Here is a 19,913-nt window from a genome sequence, read left to right as displayed (position 1 = left end):
GAAGAAGAAATAAGTGTAGGCAGTGAAATGTATCAATTATAAAGAAGTTATATATTATTTTAAGTGAAGTTAAAGGTATCTTAACAGAATAGCCAGTGGTAGAGTAGCATATCAACCTTGGCCTTACCCTTCAATTTCAAGGCTTCTAATACCTTTGAATCGGCTGTTACATCACTCACTAGTTTGACTTCAATATTTTGTGAAGTCAGTTGGAGCAACTTTTCAAAAAGACGTTGACCCTGGAAAAAAAATATTCAGAGACAAAGAAAGTCAGAACACTGAAATGTTTGCCATTTTAAATAGGTATAAATAAACTCATTAAAAATTGAAAGTAGTCATGCAAATTTTAAAAGGCAAGCCCTTCAACGATTGGTATTCATGGAAGATTTATGAAATTCTTTCGGAAGAGTCATCACATAAATGGAGCAGCAGCGGGAACACAGATCACATGACTTTTTTTTGAGTATCGTGCAATTAAACAAACATTGCAATAACAATTTCTTTCTTTTTTTTTTTTGCAATAACAATTTCAATGCAAATCTTCTCTTCTTTCACGTTTTAAATCTATAGTTATCTACACAGTGAAGAGGCAGCAGTAAAAAATCAAACAGTTGCATTTTAGCCCACAGAGACCTATATTCCAGCTGGCTTTGCAGTTTGCAAATGATGTGTCTTCATCTTACTGATCTCCAGTTTCTTTTCAAAATATAGATAATATTAATAATTACTTCAAAAGGTATTTGCGAGATTGAAGGAGTTAATAGTATCCTTTAAGTATTAACTATTACAAAGAGAATCACAGGTACTAATCAGTGATGTATATGAACTCATCTTGTTTACATTATTTTATTTTTTTATTCTTTTTTTTGGAAATATAAGTACTTTATTTTATTTTATTTTTTAACAATAACAATGTTTAAGATAAGGACTAGAAACAAAAACCTCCTAAGGAACAAATGAACATAAATACATTCAGAAAAGGAATCAGACAATTGCTACTTCGAAATATTAAGCAACAGAGGGCGGCACCTGTGGCTCAAGGAGTAGGGCGCCGGTCCCATATGCCGGAGGTGGCAGGTTCAAACCCAGCCCCAGCCAAAAAAACAAACGAAATATTAAGCAACAATAATAGTAATAACAGTAATGCAAAGAAAGTAACATTCACATTGTCAAATAAGAGTGTGTCTATTATAGAATGCTTTGACTCTGAGATTCAGTATGGAGTCATCAGTTAACTTCTTCTTATTTTTTTTTTTAAGTCTCAAAAAATAGACAACTAATATTTATAAATAATAAAAGATAATTTCAAAAAACAGATCATGCCAAATCTTATAGACAATGGAAAAGGAAGAAATACTTCAGAATCATTCTACTTGATCTGGGTACACCTGATATTAAAATTGGAAAAAATATATTATTACAAAGGAGAAATCACAAACATATTTTGTAAATGAGGATGCACTTGTAAATGAGGATGCAATATCCTAAACAACATATTAACAAGTTGAATTAAAAATTAATGTTTAAGTAATGTACTTTGGTTGAAAAGTACATTTCTTTTACTGAATTCAATGAATGTAATGCCTAAAAATAACTGACAACTGAAAGAAGAACAAAAAAAGAAGGCTTTCCTTGTTTCTCAAAGGCACGATTTTCAAAAGCATGTAATTTTTATAAGTTTTAACCTCAGGGAGACTGAAAAATGACAAGTCCTCAGCACTGCATTCTCTCAGGTAGCTGGGTGACAACATTACCCTGCTGATTTTCTCTTGTGTGAGCTGACAGACTCCCTCTCCTTATCATAAAAGGGAAATGGGTCTTCTTTTATTGATTTTTCAGGTTTTTGCTCATGGATCACAATCTCAAATGCCTTCAGGGGCCAGATACTCAATGAGATTTCGTCCTGATGGCCCCCAAGTGCCAAAGTCTTATCTTGCTTTGATAAGAAGGCTGTGGGTGATGATTGCACGGAGAGGGTGAGGTGGTGAGGAAGAGAGACGGTGGACGTGAGGACGCAGAGCATTGGTTCCTGCCATTCAGCTTGGGCAAAGAGCAAAGCAGAAGATCAAGTCTTGCAAGTTTTGGCATGTTCGGAGCAGGAGGCTGGCATGCCCGTGTCTGGGGGACAGCTGACAGCAGGAAGGAATGTGTGGCACAATCCAGCAAGACTAGCCGAGAGCTGGGCAGCACGGCCACCATCCCACAAGCTCTGGGTGTTGGAGAATGGAGGAGCAGCTACACCCCATGTCATGCGTGGAGCTGTCCTGTTGGTCCAACTAAGCACAGAAATAAAGGTGGCCCTGCGCAGAGCTCATTCAAAGCAACCAAACTCCTCTGCAGCCCAGCAACCTGGAGGCAACCACACCCCAAACCAGGTATTCTGTGCAGCACGTACAGTGAATGTGGTGGATGGGGAAAATCTTCTTTGAAAAAGAAGGAGGGGAGCGAGTGAGAAAGACAGAGACATACAGAAAAGCAGATGAGGACAGGGAAGAAAAAACAGGTGCCGACTGCCGATTTCACTATCTCTACCAGTTTTCGATTTACTGCGGAGAGGTGCAGGCTTGGACACTGAGAGGCTCAGGTACAATTGGAGAGAAAGCCCACACTTGCTTGTGTTTCTTCGCAGAGTTCACAACGACCCCCCTTCTTTGTCAGCTGGGCATTCCTCCAAGTCCACTACACCCGCGTTATACTCTGTGGAAGGTGTGGCTGTGTCTGCACAGCTCAGATTTCTACCGTGCAGACTTGTGGTCATCACATGTTCATAATCCATTTGCATTTTTCTCTTTCACACAGAGGAACACTGTGTGTGTTTCCTGAGGCCCCTGGTTAGTGGGCCAGTACTTCTAAACACATTCATTTATTTTTTCCTCTTAGTTAACAGAACATATTTAGCACAAATGAAAAATAAGAGATCATCTAACCTATCTGTATTGCTGGCTCTGTGCCTTAAATTGATTCTTACTGTGTTATTTTTGTGAGATTGAAAACAGAGATCGGAACTCTCGAAACACGAGTGAAAATAGAAACCCTGAAATCTATGGGTACTGGCAGACGTTCATGAAATAAAGTTTACTTTTACTTTTAGTATGTGCTGATTACTCATGCCAAAGAATCTTAAAATTTTTAATTGCAGTGCTCACTGTCATGAACATGGGCTTGAGTAGAAGAACTTCCATACCTGGCCTTGAGGTGGAACATTTTTTTTTTGAGACAGAGTCTCAAGCTGTTGCCCTGGGTAGAGTGCGGTGATGTCATAGCTCACAGCAATCTCTAACTCTTGGGCTCAAGTGACCCTCTTGCCTCAGTTTTTCTATTTTCAGTAGAGACAGGGGTCTTCCTTTTGCTCAGGCTGGTTGAAGTGAAACTTTTCTTAACTCATAGTCAGTGGGTCATCCCCTCCTATCGTCATTTTTATCAGGACAATCAAAACTGTAATACTTTCCAAAGGTATTTTAAACACCTACTCTATGCCAAGGTCTGCAGTAAGGCCTAGTGCTTTTCGAGTTAAATTCACTCATCACTTTTTTAAATTAAAGGAATAACAAAATCCCCTCGGCTTTTAAAATCTTGCCCCTTTTTGGTGAAAAACATTACCCAACACTTTAAACCTAAATAAATCATCTCAAAGATAGTGTCTCAGGAATGTTGAACTATTTTAAGCCAATTTTTAATGAAATCTGCCAAAACCTTATCCTGGACGGTACTACGGAGGAAGCTATGCCCCTAGGCTGGAGATTCAGTTCAGGACTTTGAAGGGGCTGCTTAATGCCGGAGGCCCTTCTGATTTTGTAGGGAAGGAAAAAAACCTATTTCCCTAACCACATCCCAGGTTCCTTGGCTGGATTCATGAATCAAATGGGTAGGAAAACTAACAAGAGAAAACCAAGTTTTAATTACATACATACAAAGTTTTTGTTTGTTTGTTTGTTTGTTTTTCTTTTGAGACAGAGTCTCAAGCTGTCACCTTGGGTAGAGTGCCGTGGCATTACAGCTCACAGCAACCTCAAACTCTTGGGCTTAAGCGATTCTCTTGCCTCATCCTCCCAAGTAGCTAGGACTACAGGCGCCCACCACAATGCCCGGCTATATTTTGTTGTTGTTGCAGTTGTCATTATTGTTTAGCAGGCCTGGGCTGGGTTCAAATCTGCCAGCCTCAACATATGTGTCTGGTGCCCTACTCACTGAGCTACAGGTGCCACCCCATCCAAAGTTTTAATTACACATACACAAAGGAGTGTCACAAAGGAATAAGACTCAGGGAAGTGGCCAGATAACTGTGGCTAATGTACCATCTTAGGCTGAACAAAGATCCTTTAATTACTTTTTTTTTTTTTTTATTGTTGGGGATTCATTGAGGGTACAATAAGCCAGTTACACTGATTGCAATTGTTAGGTAAAGTCCCTCTTGCAATCATGTCTTGCCCTCATAAAGTGTGACACACACTAAAGCCCCATCCCCCTCCCTCCATCCCTCTTTCTGCTTCCCCCCCCCCATAACCTTAATTGTCATTAATTGTCCTCATATCAAGATTGAGTACATAGGATTCATGCTTCTCCATTCTTGTGATGCTTTACTAAGAATAATGTCTTCTACTTCCATCCAGGTTAATACGAAGGATGTAAAGTCTCCATTTTTTTTAATGGCTGAATAGTATTCCATGGTATACATATACCACAGCTTGTTAATCCATTCCTGGGTTGGTGGGCATTTAGGCTGTTTCCACATTTTGGAGATTGTAAATTGAGCTGCAATAAACAGTCTAGTACAAGTGTCCTTATGATAAAAGGATTTCTTTCCTTCTGGGTAGATGCCCAGTAATGGGATTGCAGGATCAAATGGGAGGTCTAGCTTGAGTGCTTTGAGGTTTCTCCATACTTCCTTCCAGAAAGGTTGTACTAGTTTGCAGTCCCACCAGCAGTGTAAAAGTGTTCCCTTCTCTCCACATCCACGCCAGCATCTGCAGTTTTGAGATTTTGTGATGTGGGCCATTCTCACTGGGGTTAGATGATATCTCAGGGTTGTTTTGATTTGCATTTCTCTAATATATAGAGATGATGAACATTTTTTCATGTGTTTGTTAGCCATTCGTCTGTCGTCTTTAGAGAAAGTTCTATTCATGTCTCTTGCCCGTTGATCTATGGGATTGTTGGCTTTTTTCATGTGGATTAATTTGAGTTCTCTATAGATCCTAGTTATCAAGCTTTTGTCTGATTGAAAATATGCAAATATCCTTTCCCATTGTGTAGGTTGTCTCTTTGCTTTGGTTATTGTCTCCTTAGCTGTACAGAAGCTTTTAAGTTTAATGAAGTCCCACTTGTTTATTTTTGTTGTTGTTGCAATTGCCATGGCAGTCTTCTTCATGAAGTCTTCCCCCAGGCCAATATCTTCCAGTGTTTTTCCTATGCTTTCTTGGAGGATTTTCATTGTTTCATGCCTTAAATTTAAGTCCTTTATCCACCTTGAATCAATTTTTGTGAGTGGGGAAAGGTGTGGGTCCAGTTTCAGTCTTTTACATGTAGACATCCAGTTCTCCCAACACCATTTATTGAATAGGGAGTCTTTCCCCCAAGGTAAGTTCTTGTTTGGTTTATGGAAGATTAGGTGGTTGTAAGATGTTAGTTTCATTTCTTGGTGTTCAATTCGATTCCAAGTGTCTATGTCTCTGTGTCAAACTCTCCCTCTTTGCTGATGACATGATCTTATACTTAGAGAACCCCAAAGACTCAACCACAAGACTCCTAGAAGTCATCAAAAAATACAGTAATGTTTCAGGATATAAAATCAATGTCCACAAGTCAGTAGCCTTTGTGTACACCAATAACAGTCAAGATGAGAAGCTAATTAAGGACACAACTCCCTTCACCATAGTTTCAAAGAAAATGAAATACCTAGGAATATACCTAACGAAGGAGGTGAAGGACCTCTATAAAGAAAACTATGAAATCCTCAGAAAGGAAATAGCAGAGGATATTAACAAATGGAAGAACATACCATGCTCATGGATGGGAAGAATCAACATTGTTAAAATGTCTATACTTCCCAAAGCAATCTACCTATTCAACGTCATTCCTATCAAAGTACCTACATCGTACTTTCAAGATTTGGAAAAAATGATTCTGCGTTTTGTATGGAACCGGAAAAAACCCCGTATAGCTAAGGCAGTTCTTAGTAACAAAAATAAAGCTGGGGGCATCAGCATACCAGATTTTAGTCTGTACTTTAATTACTTTTGTAAAAGATTGCATTTTGATTGTCCTAACAAAAATGACTGGCTGGAGAGATAACACACTGAAGGTGAGAGATTTAATAGACCTTCCTCCTCAAGGCTGAGCACGGAAGCCAAGCCCACATTCGTTACAGGGAGCACTATAATTAAAATGAATTTGGAGCTTCTGGGTGGGGAAGTTAAGCTATGGGAAGGTAAAGGGAGAAAATGTGTGGAAAATAAGAGTTGTCTTAATGTGCAAATAAGAATCTTTCAAGTGGTAAGTGATGTCTCCAGGAGAATCTGCCTTCCTAGTATGGAGATAACTTTTACTAATAGAAATATCCTTTATGCATAGAAATTTCCTTTACAAAAGGAGAAACATATATGCTATTTTTAGGCATTTAGGAAAAGAATTTTTACTGCGTGGGCTGGTGCTCAATTGCCTTCAGCTCAAAATAATCCTTATGCCAAAGAGGCACATTTTGGAGTGGTACACTCATCTTCTGATACACTTCACTTCCAAGAGACTAGAGGTTATTATACTGCTTGCTTCTGTCATCCCAAAACAACTTATTGGGAGGATGTAATGTCCAAATATAATGTGAAGAAATATGCACACTCCCCAAAAAGAAACCAAAAGAAAGTCATTCTGGATTAACTTAATTTGGGGATTATACAGAATATGGTTGTGGTGTTCAAACTGTTTTTAGCAGTTGAACTCCTTGCTCAATGAAAATTCAAGCCAAACATCTTCTCTGGTTCCTTCCTTCTCCCCTGTGCAGAACTGGCCCTATGCCACCAGATGGAAAAACACTGAATTTACTCCTCCTTATCATGAGAACCTTCATAATATTGAGATTTCATACAAAACTGAGGTCGTAGCTGGAAGATACTTTAGAGATCAATAACATACCAATGTCTTCATTTTATAAAGGAGGACATCGGGGCATAAGAAGATTGAGTGATGTGCTAATGGCCACATAGCTTGCTAGTGGCAAAGTCAGGCCCAGAACAGACACCTTTCTCTTGATCCAGTGTAATTCTTTCTACATGACTATTTCATTGTGTCAAAGTTGGAAAAGGAAGGGGTCCTGGAAAAAATTTACTCCTAAGTCTCTCCCACTCCTTCCATTCTCAGCCACAGTCTACGCAATGCTAACAAGCCAAGCAGTGCTGAGCTGAAGGACAAACAGTTACCAGCAGAGTCAGGTTCTGGGGCATCCAGGTGCCTACAAGTATAATTCTCAGCCCCACAAGAGTGTGCCAGATCTGCTTGTTCCAGAAGGTGAGGCAGGAGTCAAGGCCACTCCCCTAAACCTGGAGCTGGGAATGTAGGGTATCGAGAGGGTGATATATTCTTTGGTTGCCTCAAAGGAAAGCCTGCAAACCATCTTCTGCTGCACCTCCAACCTCTACCTGAAGGTAACACAGCAAGAAGGATGATGTTTGAACACAATGGACACCTGCTGGTCCAGGCTGCTGGAGGAGAAAGGAGCTGGAGCCCTGTATGAACACCCAGTGGAGTGGTACTAACACTGTGACTTTACAACTAACTTAGAGGAGTAATGAAGGAGCTGTATGGCCATTGTTTAGGCTGAAATTAGTGGCCCAAAGACAAAATGAAAGGAATATCTCAAAGCACATACATGCACAAACACACACACGACACAAAGGATAAGGGGAATTAGGGGGAAAGGCTGATAGACCAAAGAGATACCTTATAACACGTGGCTAATAGGAGGGCTGGAAGAGGAGGAGAAGCAAACAAAGAATAAGTTTTCCAACAACAAAAAAGTTATCCAAGTTGAGGAAAGACCTAAATCTGCAAGTTGAAAAGGAACTTGAAGATAGGTGGAGGCAAATGTGATGTTGAATGACATAGCTGGGCACGTTCAATTAAAATAGGGAACCTTGAGGAGAGAGATAAACCTCTGGCCAGAAAATAAGTAAAAAGTTACCCATCAAGGTAAATAGATCAGGCAGACTGGCATGGACTAATGGTCTACCAGTACACCAAAAAATGAAGTCCGAGAATACTTTACCCACTCAAGCATGCAACCTGCCCTGGTGAAAGGAAGAAATATTTGCAGATATATGTAGAGTTAGAGACTACATTGTCTCATAATCCACACAAGGCCTCTAACCAAACAGTGAAAAACACTGAACATCAACAACAATAACAACAAAATGAAGAGTAAAAGAAACAAGTGAGGAACAATGTGAAATGTGTGTGTTTAATAAACTTGCTAAATAAGGATTTTTGAAACAGAAGGTCTACTGGCAATCTAATAGGTGCATTCTAATTGGGGATGATATTATCCCCAAAGGAGCTCAGTATTCGTTCTTGGTGGGACTGGCATAATGTTACATTTTTTGTAATTAATACACAAATACACAAATGGCACATACATAGTGTCTATCTGGTATTAAATTTTCATGGTGGGGGCAGGATTAAGGAAAAAAAAAAGTTCCATTAGGATCCTAAGTAAGATGACAATAAAAAATAAATTGAGAAATGCTTTTTTTTTTATAACCACCAACTGGATAAACCATCTCAGTAAAATTTAGAATAAAAATGGTGGCACGATTAATAGTACTAGATGAAAAAAAAATAGGCCACTGTTATGTAATGGCACAATTTATAAAGCTATGACAGCTATAATCTGAGATTGACCAAATAGCATAGCAGCTAAATGCATAAAGCAAAAATTTAATAGAAATGTAATTAATAGACTCTTACAGTCTAATACTTCATAATACATCTCCCCAAATTGGACACATCTAATACAAAGCAAATAAAGATATAAGAAATTTAAATGCTATCAATCAACTTGGTCATAAAATATGTTTTTATATATTTCTCATTTTATGTACCAAATATCTCACAACAATTTTTGTTTGTTTGTGGGACATTTACAAAGTCCTGTAACTGCTATTAAGAAAATTCGGAACATAAGTTAACAATGAGATATGCTACAGACTTCTTTCTCTGGTCATAACTTAACAAAATGAGCAACAGATCCTTACAGTGTAACTCATGAAACAAGCCTTACCTACTTGGATATTTAAAAACTCACTCTTAAGATTATCCTTATACCAAAGGAGAAAAGTAAAGTAAGTTTATGCATTCTTCAGAAAGCAATGAGTGTCTTGTAGCAAAACCATGTAATGAAGCAGTATCTGGTGTCAGAGAGAAATTTATACCCATAAATTCCTTCAGTATTATTAAAAATACTATAAAATCATAGTCATCATATTAATATGGCAGAGGCATAAGGATGGAGAAATAGATAAGGGAATCCAGGAATGTTAGGCACAAAGTTTTTTATCAGTAATAAAGATGATATTTTGATTCAGTGTGAAAATGTTAAAAAGGTTTGATCTGGCACATGTGAAAGGACCCCTCTATATATCACATATTAAAAAAAGTTTTCAATCAGAATTAGTACCTACCAATACTTCCAAGAAAATCTAGGTCACTACACGCACCATGTTGGAGTGGGGAAAACCTTCCACCGTGGTACCAGGCTAAATGATGGCCCCTAAAGTTATCAGGTCTTAAGCTCCGGAACCTGTCAATGTACCTTATTTCAAAATTGGATCCCCACACATATGATTAAATTAAAGATCTCGTATTGTGGAGATTATCCTGGATTATCCAAGATAATCCTAAATGCAATTGCAAGTGTACTTATAAGAGGCAGAGGAGGATTTGACAGAACTGGAGAAGGCAAGGTGGAGATGGAGCAGGGAGAGATGTGGATAGGATGGCCTTGAAGACTGGACGATGTACCCCCAAGCCAAGGAATGCTGGCAGTCCCGAGAAACTCTGGAAGGAGCATTACGGCTGATACCTTGGTTTTGATCCAGTGAAACTGATCTCACACTGTTTCTTTAAACCACAAAGTATTGTGGTATTTGTTACAGTGGCCTGTATTAGCAAACTAATATACAAGCTAACTATGTAAAAGCAATAAAAGAGAATATGGATATATAGCATCGCAAATTGGAAAAATTATACAGCAGAAGATGACATAAAGTTAATGAAAAACAATAAATGTGAAATAAATAGTATTTGTCATGCAAATCAGAGATGATTTTAACAGCTGTACTCCATAAAAATAGATTAAAATTTAATAAGAAAAGGCCAATAGTCCAATAAAATGTGAACAAAGTATGAGACTAGATAATGACTAAGAAAAGCAAGGCTATGTAGCAAAAAGACATAAGGAGACGCTTTACATAGTCAAGGGAGGCGCAAAGCAGTGTAAAGAGACCTCTTTTTATTGTACTCATACAGACTGGAAAAAAATTAAGAGTATCAACATGTCTCTTATCAGCGATCTGGGGAAAAGATACTCTGACATGCTGGCTTTCTTCCATCCCTAAATCCTATTCTTAGAAATCTATTCCAGAAACATCACCACAGTGTGTGTGTGTGTGTATCCATGATGTGAGTATGGAAAAATGCAGAAACTCATTATCTTGGATATACTATTACTTACTTACACAGACATACGTGTGTATATCTGTGTGTCCATATAAAGTTTAAATCAAAATTAAAAAGAAAACACAACTAACTAAGTGTAACAAACATTTAATGACACGGTCATGAGAAAACAGATCTAGGATTTATTTTAAGCCATAAGGTCCTTTTAAAGCAATACATATGCCTTGATTTTTAAAAAATTATGACTTGAGAGACAAGACCCTTTGAAACTCGATTCATTAGTTTATCTATTTAACCAATTCGTTTCAATTTGCTATAAGATCAATGTCTCATCTATTTATTTATATTTTGCTAATTTTTTTTCATTTGTACAATGCACAAAGTTTGCCACAGACATAAGCATAAACATATTATTTACTTGTGTATTTGTCAATGTTAATTTTTATTCTCATATACACCCAGGACAGAGTAAAATATCTTTTAAGCAAGGGACTTATGAGCCAGGGGTTTTGATTGTGCTGGAGATAGTGAATGAAACGCACAGATGACAAGCAAGTAGAATCCAATGTGACAAATTCTGGATGGAAGGAGTACAGGTCTAGAGGAAAACAGCAGAGCTCCAGCAACCCCGCCTAAAGCATTCAACCCAGCCTAAAAGCGCCTCAGAGAAAAGGAGGGAAGAAAGATGTTCCAGGTGAAGCCCTCTAGTGGAGAGTCCAGAAAACAGTGCCAGACAGGGCTGGGGAGATAGGCAGGGCACATCAAGGAGGGTCTTGTAAGATGGGAAAGAATTTGGATCTCAACCGGCAAGCAACGTGGACCCATTGAAGCATTCTACACCAGGAAGGATGCAATCAAAACTTTGTTCTAAAGAGAACTCTGCAAATTGGAGAATGATTGATATCAGGCAAGATGAAGGCTGAAGGAGAGGTTGGTGTGTTGTTTAATGAGAAATAATACATATAGCCTGAGATAGGGCAGTGTCAAGGGCTAGGAAAAGAGACTGGAAGGAATCCAGGTAGCATTTACCAGACAGCATAGTGATGTCTTGACTAGGCTTGGGGTGTGAGGGAGATAGTGGACTTGGAGACAGTGGCCAGAGTTCTCAAGCAGCTCTCAGGAAGTTCCAGCAGAAATATGGGATTCCTCATCCCAAGCCAGAAGGTGAGATGGCGGCTGTGTCATCTCTTCACAAATGTCCCGAGGTCATGAATCATGGGAGCTCAGACAGAACCAGCTCCATAGAGGACCGTGTGCGACAAGGAATACCGCTGTAGAGCTGCAGAGCGCATCCACCCTGGAGAAGGCGCTGCCCGTCCATTCACCAGGAACAGGATGCACCTCATTATGGGATTTAATTATTCTGAGCAGTTAATCATCAAGACTTTGCCTAATCATGATTATCTCAATTATGCACCCTGGGGGCCTGAACATAGCCACCTCTGTCAGGGGCAGATGAAGAGAGATGAATATGCTGGTTGTGCCAAGAATGGGCCCGGAAATAGCGAGGGATTAATACGGGGAGCTGCGCATTTGGTAACTGAGCCCTCAGCAGCTGGAATCCCACAGTCGCTGGGAGGCTGCTCAAGCGTCCACTCTGGCTGTAGAGGGCAGGCCAACAACATAGCCTTGGCAAGGCCATTTCTCAGCGTCTGGGAGAGCACAACGTCTACAGGCCCAAGTCCTTCCTGAGCTCCAGAGGAAAGAAGCGAGGCTGGGGCAAGAAAGGAACACCAGGGGGCGCCAAACACTCTCGCTTCCCCATCACTTGTTCCCAGACGGCAGAGGGCGCCACACAGTTACAGGGGCAGAATTCCTTGAGAATCTCACTCTGGACAGATTCCAGCTAACCCAGGGAGTACACATGAGAATGTTCCAAGTGCTACCTGAAAATCCTATGGTCTTAAGTCGCTCAGACTTCCCAGCCTCTTACTCTACTTTTATCTTTAAGCAAATGATCAAAAAGAAGAAAACCTATCTTGCACAAAGGTATTTACACAAATGTACTGAACTGCAGCAACATTTATTCAGAAAAAAGGGGAAAAGAGAAATAGTTTAGATGACCCAATAATGGAGAGAAATAGATACATAAATTTAATCTGGTGAATTCATCACATTGTATACTATACAGCCAATTTAAAAAAATGCTTGCTAGAGTTTCTGACAAAATAGAAAAGTGCTTATGTTGTAAAGTTCAAAATTAAGATATAATTTATGTAATATGAGCTTATATATGTAAATTAGGCATAAAATATCAAATGGTCAAATTTTTTGTTGATGGCCATATAATTTATTTTGTTTCCTTTCTATTTTTCTATAGTTTCTAAGTTTTTTATGGTGAGGAGAAGCTATTACTGTTATAATGAGAAAAAAATCCAACTTATTTTCTTTAAATGAAAGTACCAAAAAGATAAATGGCCATAGGGAAATAGGAAAGGTAGGGATGTAAGTATAGAAAGAAAACGAACACACAAGCAAAGAAAATTCAGATAAAACAATCTTTAACAATCTTTAAGTATTTGATCTAAATAATTAGAAAGACTATCTTGGGATCACGATGTATTCATGTCTAGATAATTGGATTTAAAAGGAATCACAGAGGTCAAACTCTCTCTAATGCTAGCGCTTATGAGTTTACATCAGAATAATGATTTCCCTTGAAAATATATTGGAAAGCAACCAAGAGGATGCTCAGGATTACTCAACAGATGGAGACACAGAAGCATGGAGAAGCAGCAGGAACTTACGAAGAAAGAAGAGGACTCAGGGAGTCCCAGAATCCACCAGGGCCTGTGAGTGCTGAGTCCTGCTGAGCAGCCAAGAGCAGAGGCAAATCTGCACCAGCCTCTTCACCGACAGCCCCTTTCACTGTGTTCTGTTCCCTGCTCTGATAAAGGGGTGGTCTGTCTCCTTCACTGCATGTTGAGCTCTACAGGGCTGGGGGCCATTGCTTAATTAATTTTGTATCTTCAGCAAATATCACAGCACCTCAATAAATGTTCAATAAAGACCCCTTCAAAATCACTTTGTAGCCATATTTTGAATGGGAAAATGCTAATTTATAAATAAGCACTTGCTGAGTGTTGGTGTGGTGGCTCACATCTGTAATCCTAGTATGCTGGGAGGCTGAGGTGGGTAGACTGCCTGAGCTCAGGAGTTCAAGACCAGCTTGAGCAAGAGTGAGACCCTATCACTATAAATAGCTGGGTGTTGTGGCGGGTGCCTGTAATCCCAGCTACTTGGGAGAGTGAGGCCAGAGGATCACTTGAGCCCCACAGTTTGAGGCTGCTGTGAGTTATGACACCATGACACTCTACCCAAGGTGACAGAGTAAGCCTCTGTCTCAAAAAAAAAAAAAAAAAATATATATATATATATATACACACACACATATATATTTGCATTTGCTGAGTGTTGATTTTGCAGAGCAGGGACAAGACGCTATTTTGAAACAGGGTGTCTCTTGGCATAGGGTTATGCTGTCTATGTTCTGACACTGCACCAGGAGTCCTACTGAAATCCTATTTAGCCTGGAGAGGAGAAGGCTGAAGAGCAATCAACTATTACACATCAACCAGCAGTCACTGAGCTCCTTTCTCTTCCCCGATGCACTGAACAATAAAGTCACTGGAACAATACAGCAGGGGCCTTAAGGCCAGGACTGTGGGAAATATTCAAATACAAGCTGTTGCTCATTTATAGCACCACTGAGGAAAAACTGCAATAACCGGTTTAAATTGAAACAAGCAAAATTAGGTTCACAAACCAGGTGGGGAAGGATGTAGGGGCCAACCTGGCTTTGTTTTGAAACCTATAAAAATTGCACAATGTTTATTAGACTGGGTTGGTTTCTATAGCAGTAATACTCAATCCTGGCTGCTCTGCGGAATCCCAGAGTCATCTCTAAAAAGCATCAAAGCCTGCCTTCCTTTCCAAGTATTCTAATTTAACTAATTCTGAGTGTGCCTGGGCATCAGTGCATTTGAAAACTCTTCAGGGGCATTGCCTGTGGCTCAGTGGGTACGGCGCTGGCCCCATATATGGAGGGTAGCAGGTTCAAACGTGGCCCCAGCCAAACTGCAACAAAAAAATAGCCGGGCCTCGAGGTGGAGGGCGCCTGTAGTCCCAGCTACTCGGGAGGCTGAAACAAGAGAATCACCTAGGTCCAGGAGTTGGAGTTTGCTGTGAGCTGTGACACTACAGCACTCTACTGAGGGCCATAAAGTGAGACTCTGTCTCAAAAAAAAAAAAGAAAAGCTCTTCAAGTGATTTGGTCAGCCATGGTTGAAAACCACCATATTGGGAGACAAGCCATCCAGCTAAGAGATGATAACAACATAAACCCATATTTTGCTTTCTCCTTTCTTCACTCAAACCTTGAAGAGCAACTTGAATTTGTATTCTGGGTAGAATTATCTTCACTTCTTTTCATAGATGTTGAAATCTAGATAGACAGCTTAGTATTATACTTGCTGTAAGATTACATAGAGAATTAAGTGCCCACTGAATTTCTAAGCAAATGTACTGAACAACAAAAATAAATGTGAAAACAGTAACTAGATTTTATGAGCTCCATTTTCAATTGTTTGACAACCATTATATAATATAATCAAATTTAAAAAACCAATCAAATGAGAAAGGATTTATTATACCCATTTTATAGACGAGGAAACTGAGGATCAGAGTTGTGACATTTTTTCAATGTGCCCACAACCATAAACTATCAAATGTATTTAATGCCAAACCTTAAGGCCTTTTCACTATATGTGTAAGTGATATTATAATTAAGTTAATTAACTCATCCTAGAAACGGTGTCACAGACCTCATTGCTGAATATCACTACAGTCACCTTTGAGGTGCTCCCCTTGGGAAGCTATGCACTAATGCCAGCACCTAGTCCACCCTTCAAAGCAATTTTGTAACTTCTTTTCTGGAATGATCATCAGAGCCATTGTCATACCACAGGCTGACAATTAGGTTAATGAACTCGCCACCATGTGCTTATGTTGACAACATTGTACAGACAACTCAGTAAGGTTTCGTAACCTTGGTCTATCACTGTGTCACATCTGGGTTTGTGTTCATATGTGGTGGTATCTTGCTGAGTGGGTGGTGCTTATTATTGTCATTGTGTGTTTTTCTGTGCCATATGACACGAATGTAGCATTTTTTTCTAGGATGAATCCTTGAATTTAAAAGAGCTTATAGCATACCACCTCCCGATTAATACCTAATTTGCCTTTTCTATAAAACCAAGCTCTGAGAACTGAATATAAACAAAATAACCAATTCCTTACAGAGCCAAATAATAGGGCATTAGTATGTATCCTAATTATGTTTTCATTAATTTATACAGGTTTTCTTTTTCCCTTTATCCTCACTCGAGAAGAAGACAAAATTTACTGTAGGAAGTTTGTATAATACAGCAAAAATATGTATAAGCCCTCAGCCTTCAACAAAGATGAAGTCTATGTTTTCCACATTGCATCAAATGCCCTGCTTTCCCTGAGTGCCTCATTCAGCCTACAAATGACAATACCCCAAACTACTAATTACAATAAACTCAAAGAATTTTAATTATTTAAAGCATCCGGTCTTCACCAACTATGCACATCTCCTTTCAGGCAAAATGAAAAGCAGAAAGCACTGTGATTTTATCTTCCTTGGGTTAAAAGGAAAGAAATTTTAATAAACTATTTGATGATCAAGACATAGATTATTGGATACTTTTACCAGACATGGAAATGGAAATTGTCAAAAATAGGATTCTTCCTGAGTTCCAGACATACTCCTGTCCTGGGAAGTAGATGCTGATTGCTTGCATGATGAGTGAATGAAGAGTCTCCTTCAAAAGACTTGAGGAGGGGATAGAGAACCCCTTAGCACTGAATATTGCCAGGTCATGTGGACCTTCAATTTAAAACAACAAGAACAAGAAGCAAAGAACCAGCTCATGGATGGATCAACAAAAATCAGAAGTGACGGTAGGTTTGACAAGCCCACAGTGCTTACTGTGTATTCAAGATTCAAGATGTCAGTTGTCCAAAGATCTATATATGCTTTTTTCCCTAATATTAGCAACACAGCAAATACAGATTGGGATTTTAGGGTATTTTCTACTAAATGATACTACTCTAGGATCAAATATGTCATAATCTTACCAGATAATGACTTCACCAGATAGGGATTGATCAAAAATTTCAGGACAATCAAGAGATAATAAAAGTATTCTTAAGCTTATAGAATTCTTGAGAATGGGTTATTTTTGGACAGGGAGGGAGAAGTTAGTCCTTCTCAATCTTCATCAAAGCTGAAGTGGTCCCTGCTTCACGAGGAATAGAACAGATGCTTCTCAATGAGTGTGTCAACCAAGAAGTGCCTGAAGAGATGAGTGTGAACAAGACCATGTATTCATGCCTATAAGTATCTGTAATTAATAAATCAAACGAAAGCCAGAATTCCACCATAAATGATAATTTGCCTAATCTTTCTTATCAACCCAGAGTCTCACCTTTCTAGAAACTGTGATCCCTTCTTAACTTTACATGGTGACCATGCCAGTTGCTAGCACAGTGCAAGAAATGTAGTAAAAACTCATCATGGGATAATAGAATTAAATGGACTTAAACTAGAGTTGTAGTCTACACACAAATAAGTGAATATGAACAACAACATTCATTGTCATAACAAACACTTACTTGGGCACTAAAATAGTCAAACATTGTTATTCATGCTTTCCATGTTTTTTTTTTTATATTGTTGGGGATTCATTGAGGGTACAATCAGCCAGGTTACACTGATTGCTTTCCATGTTTTAACTAACTTAGTTGAAACAACAACCTATGTGGCAGATTCTGTTATCACCTTGATTTTGCTCATGAGTAAACTGAGGCAAAGAGAGGTCAGCCACTTGCCCAGGGTCACACTGCTAGTAAGTGGGTAATAAGAAATCTGAGCCACTCCCTTGGTTCATTTCTACAGTCTTTCTAAGATCTGCTAACCAGTTACTGTGTAGAGACAAGATCCAGGACAAGATTTGTACTTTCTACTAATGACCTCCTGCATTGCTTATCTTTCATGCTTGCTGCTCATTAACTTGAATAAATACCATTCGATTTAAAAACCCATAATTTTTCTAAATCAAACAACCATGATGTGTTATCAGTTGGCAATCACAGCTCACTAGTAGGCCAGTATCTAATTGATTTCACATAAATACATCTCTTTAAGATTCAGTTGCTACAGCTGATTAATTATTTTATTTGGTTCCTTACAGTGAATTCACAGAGAATAAGACTTTTTTTTTTTCAACCCAATGAATGAGGTAGTTCTACTAATAAATAAGCCTTCGTGTCAATTATATTTCCTGGCTTTTTCTCAACAGTCTTAATTTCATAAATTCCCATCATTTTATCCCATAAATTAGCAACCGAAATGCCCCAGAAATTTCAATATTTTACATTCTGAAGTTAAACTCATCATCTGGACAGAAAGAAACACATTTTTTGCCTGATCTTGTATTTTCATTAAATTCTGAAACATGGCTATCATACAGCTCCCGAGCCCTTAGCACAGTTGTGACACAGAGTAAAGGCATTGTCCGCTTTCCTTTAACGCAAAGAGATTAACACCCAGTGAGAGGCAGGAGAGAGAAAATGGGTTTTTGTATGGTGTGAATCAAAAAGCAAACCTTTGGAAACAGAGATAAACAATGCACTTTTAATCAATATGTCTGTTTCTATACAAATGAAAAATAAGGCAGGCATTCATCATTCTTATTAGTTATAACCATTACTCACTCTCACAAAATTGCTGCTCCTCCAGAGAAAAGACAGATACCATGTCCAGGTTTGTGTTCATTTTCTGCTGAGATGGCCTGCCTAGCACTGGCTACACAATTCCTTGATGTATTTTTTTGTAATGCTGCCCTATAAAAAATAGATAGTCTGCTTTTTGGTTATAGTTCTTGATACATACATGCCCTGGATGGTTCCGTTTAGGAGTGTTCAGTCTCTATTGGTTTAAAGCAAATGCTACATTTGACTGTTTTCCCCCAAATACAAATGCTACATTTGACTGTTTTTTAAAGTATTATCTTAAAAAAAAAAAAGGAAAATAAGCTGTACAGCTGAGCCAATTTTTATCATATATATTTGTGAATGATAGTATTTCTTCCAGAATGTCTTAAATACAATTTAAATTAGACTCACTTGAATAATTAAGGTGTGTACTATTTTTCTGGCATTCTTTGCATGCAATAAGCTAATTAGTGATTATATCCCAAGACTTATAAAGTCTTAGTAATAATAAAAGCTTGCTCACTGGTCCAAAGACCGACTGCCCAAGGTTTAAATTGTTGGGTAGAGTCTTGAATTTCTTTTTCCATTTGAAAAATAAAATCAAGTAAAAATTTAAATCAAATTGGCTTTAGCTAGTGCCCTCTTTTTTTTAGGAGGTGTAAAAACTTGGTGAATTATACCTGAAAGCAGAAGGGGGTGGGATCTTGAACTATACCTCAAAAGAAAAAGTTTTCAGCAAGTACCTATTGTCTTTCTCCATTTCTGATCACTGCCTGATCATTCCCCCATTTGCACAGTGAGGGGGATAGACACTTTAAAAATAATCTTAAAATACTCAAGAGATGTTGTATTTAGACAGGTTCCCCAGAACTTTTCATTCTAAGCCCTCTGGTGCACACTGCTCTAGGAGTTGAAAGAAGTGGATGGGGGAGAGGCGAAAGAGAAAATATTAGAAGAAAAACACCTTCTACTCTGCATGGTTGCTCCATCTTTAAACACTACACAGTCCACACCTGCCCCTTGGCCAGTGGAGACCATATGCATGGTATTCTGCAAGGGTAGTCACTTGGCCACTATAGACCAGTGGACAAGGAGACCATCCACTACCTTGCTGAGGTGGAGCCTTCCAAAATTTGTTCTCATCCTTACTCCCTCCTATAACTAATTGTTCCTCATAGGGCATGGCCAGGAACAAGCAGGGGTGGGGAAAACTGTTCACAAGGTCAGTCTCGCAGCCCTTTGAGTCCATGCAATTCCCCAAAGAGACAAAGCCCCTCTGGTTTTCATGTTTGCAAATGTGAAACTGCCATTTATAAAAATTGATAAAGGGATGAAAGATGAGAACTACAGCAGGGACCTTAACTCTGCAAAGGTACATGCATAGTTAAGGTAATAACCAGCCATTGCTCCTTACCTTGTGGTCCTATAACTGCTTACTATCCAGGAGC

The 19,913-nt window shown here is 38.8% G+C and overlaps 1 protein-coding gene across 4 annotated transcripts in view; it reads right to left on the bottom strand.

The window, feature by feature from the left end:
* PLD5 (phospholipase D family member 5) overlaps positions 1–19,913 on the bottom strand; it is a 400,042-nt gene that overhangs the window by 177,803 nt on the left and 202,326 nt on the right. For 3 of the 4 annotated variants that reach the window (XM_053607901.1, XM_053607902.1, XM_053607903.1), the window contains one exon: positions 128–239. The exons of the other annotated variant lie outside the window; for it this stretch is intronic. In XM_053607901.1, the coding sequence (XP_053463876.1) occupies positions 128–239 (112 nt within the window). The remainder of the gene's footprint in view (positions 1–127; positions 240–19,913) is intronic. 4 annotated transcript variants of the gene reach the window in all.

This window comes from Nycticebus coucang, chromosome 10 (assembly GCF_027406575.1).
Source record: "Nycticebus coucang isolate mNycCou1 chromosome 10, mNycCou1.pri, whole genome shotgun sequence".
In the NCBI taxonomy this organism is placed as follows: Eukaryota; Metazoa; Chordata; class Mammalia; order Primates; family Lorisidae; genus Nycticebus; species Nycticebus coucang.
The sequence above is the reverse complement of the archived record's forward strand: the minus strand, read 5'-3'. Positions and strand labels throughout refer to the sequence as shown.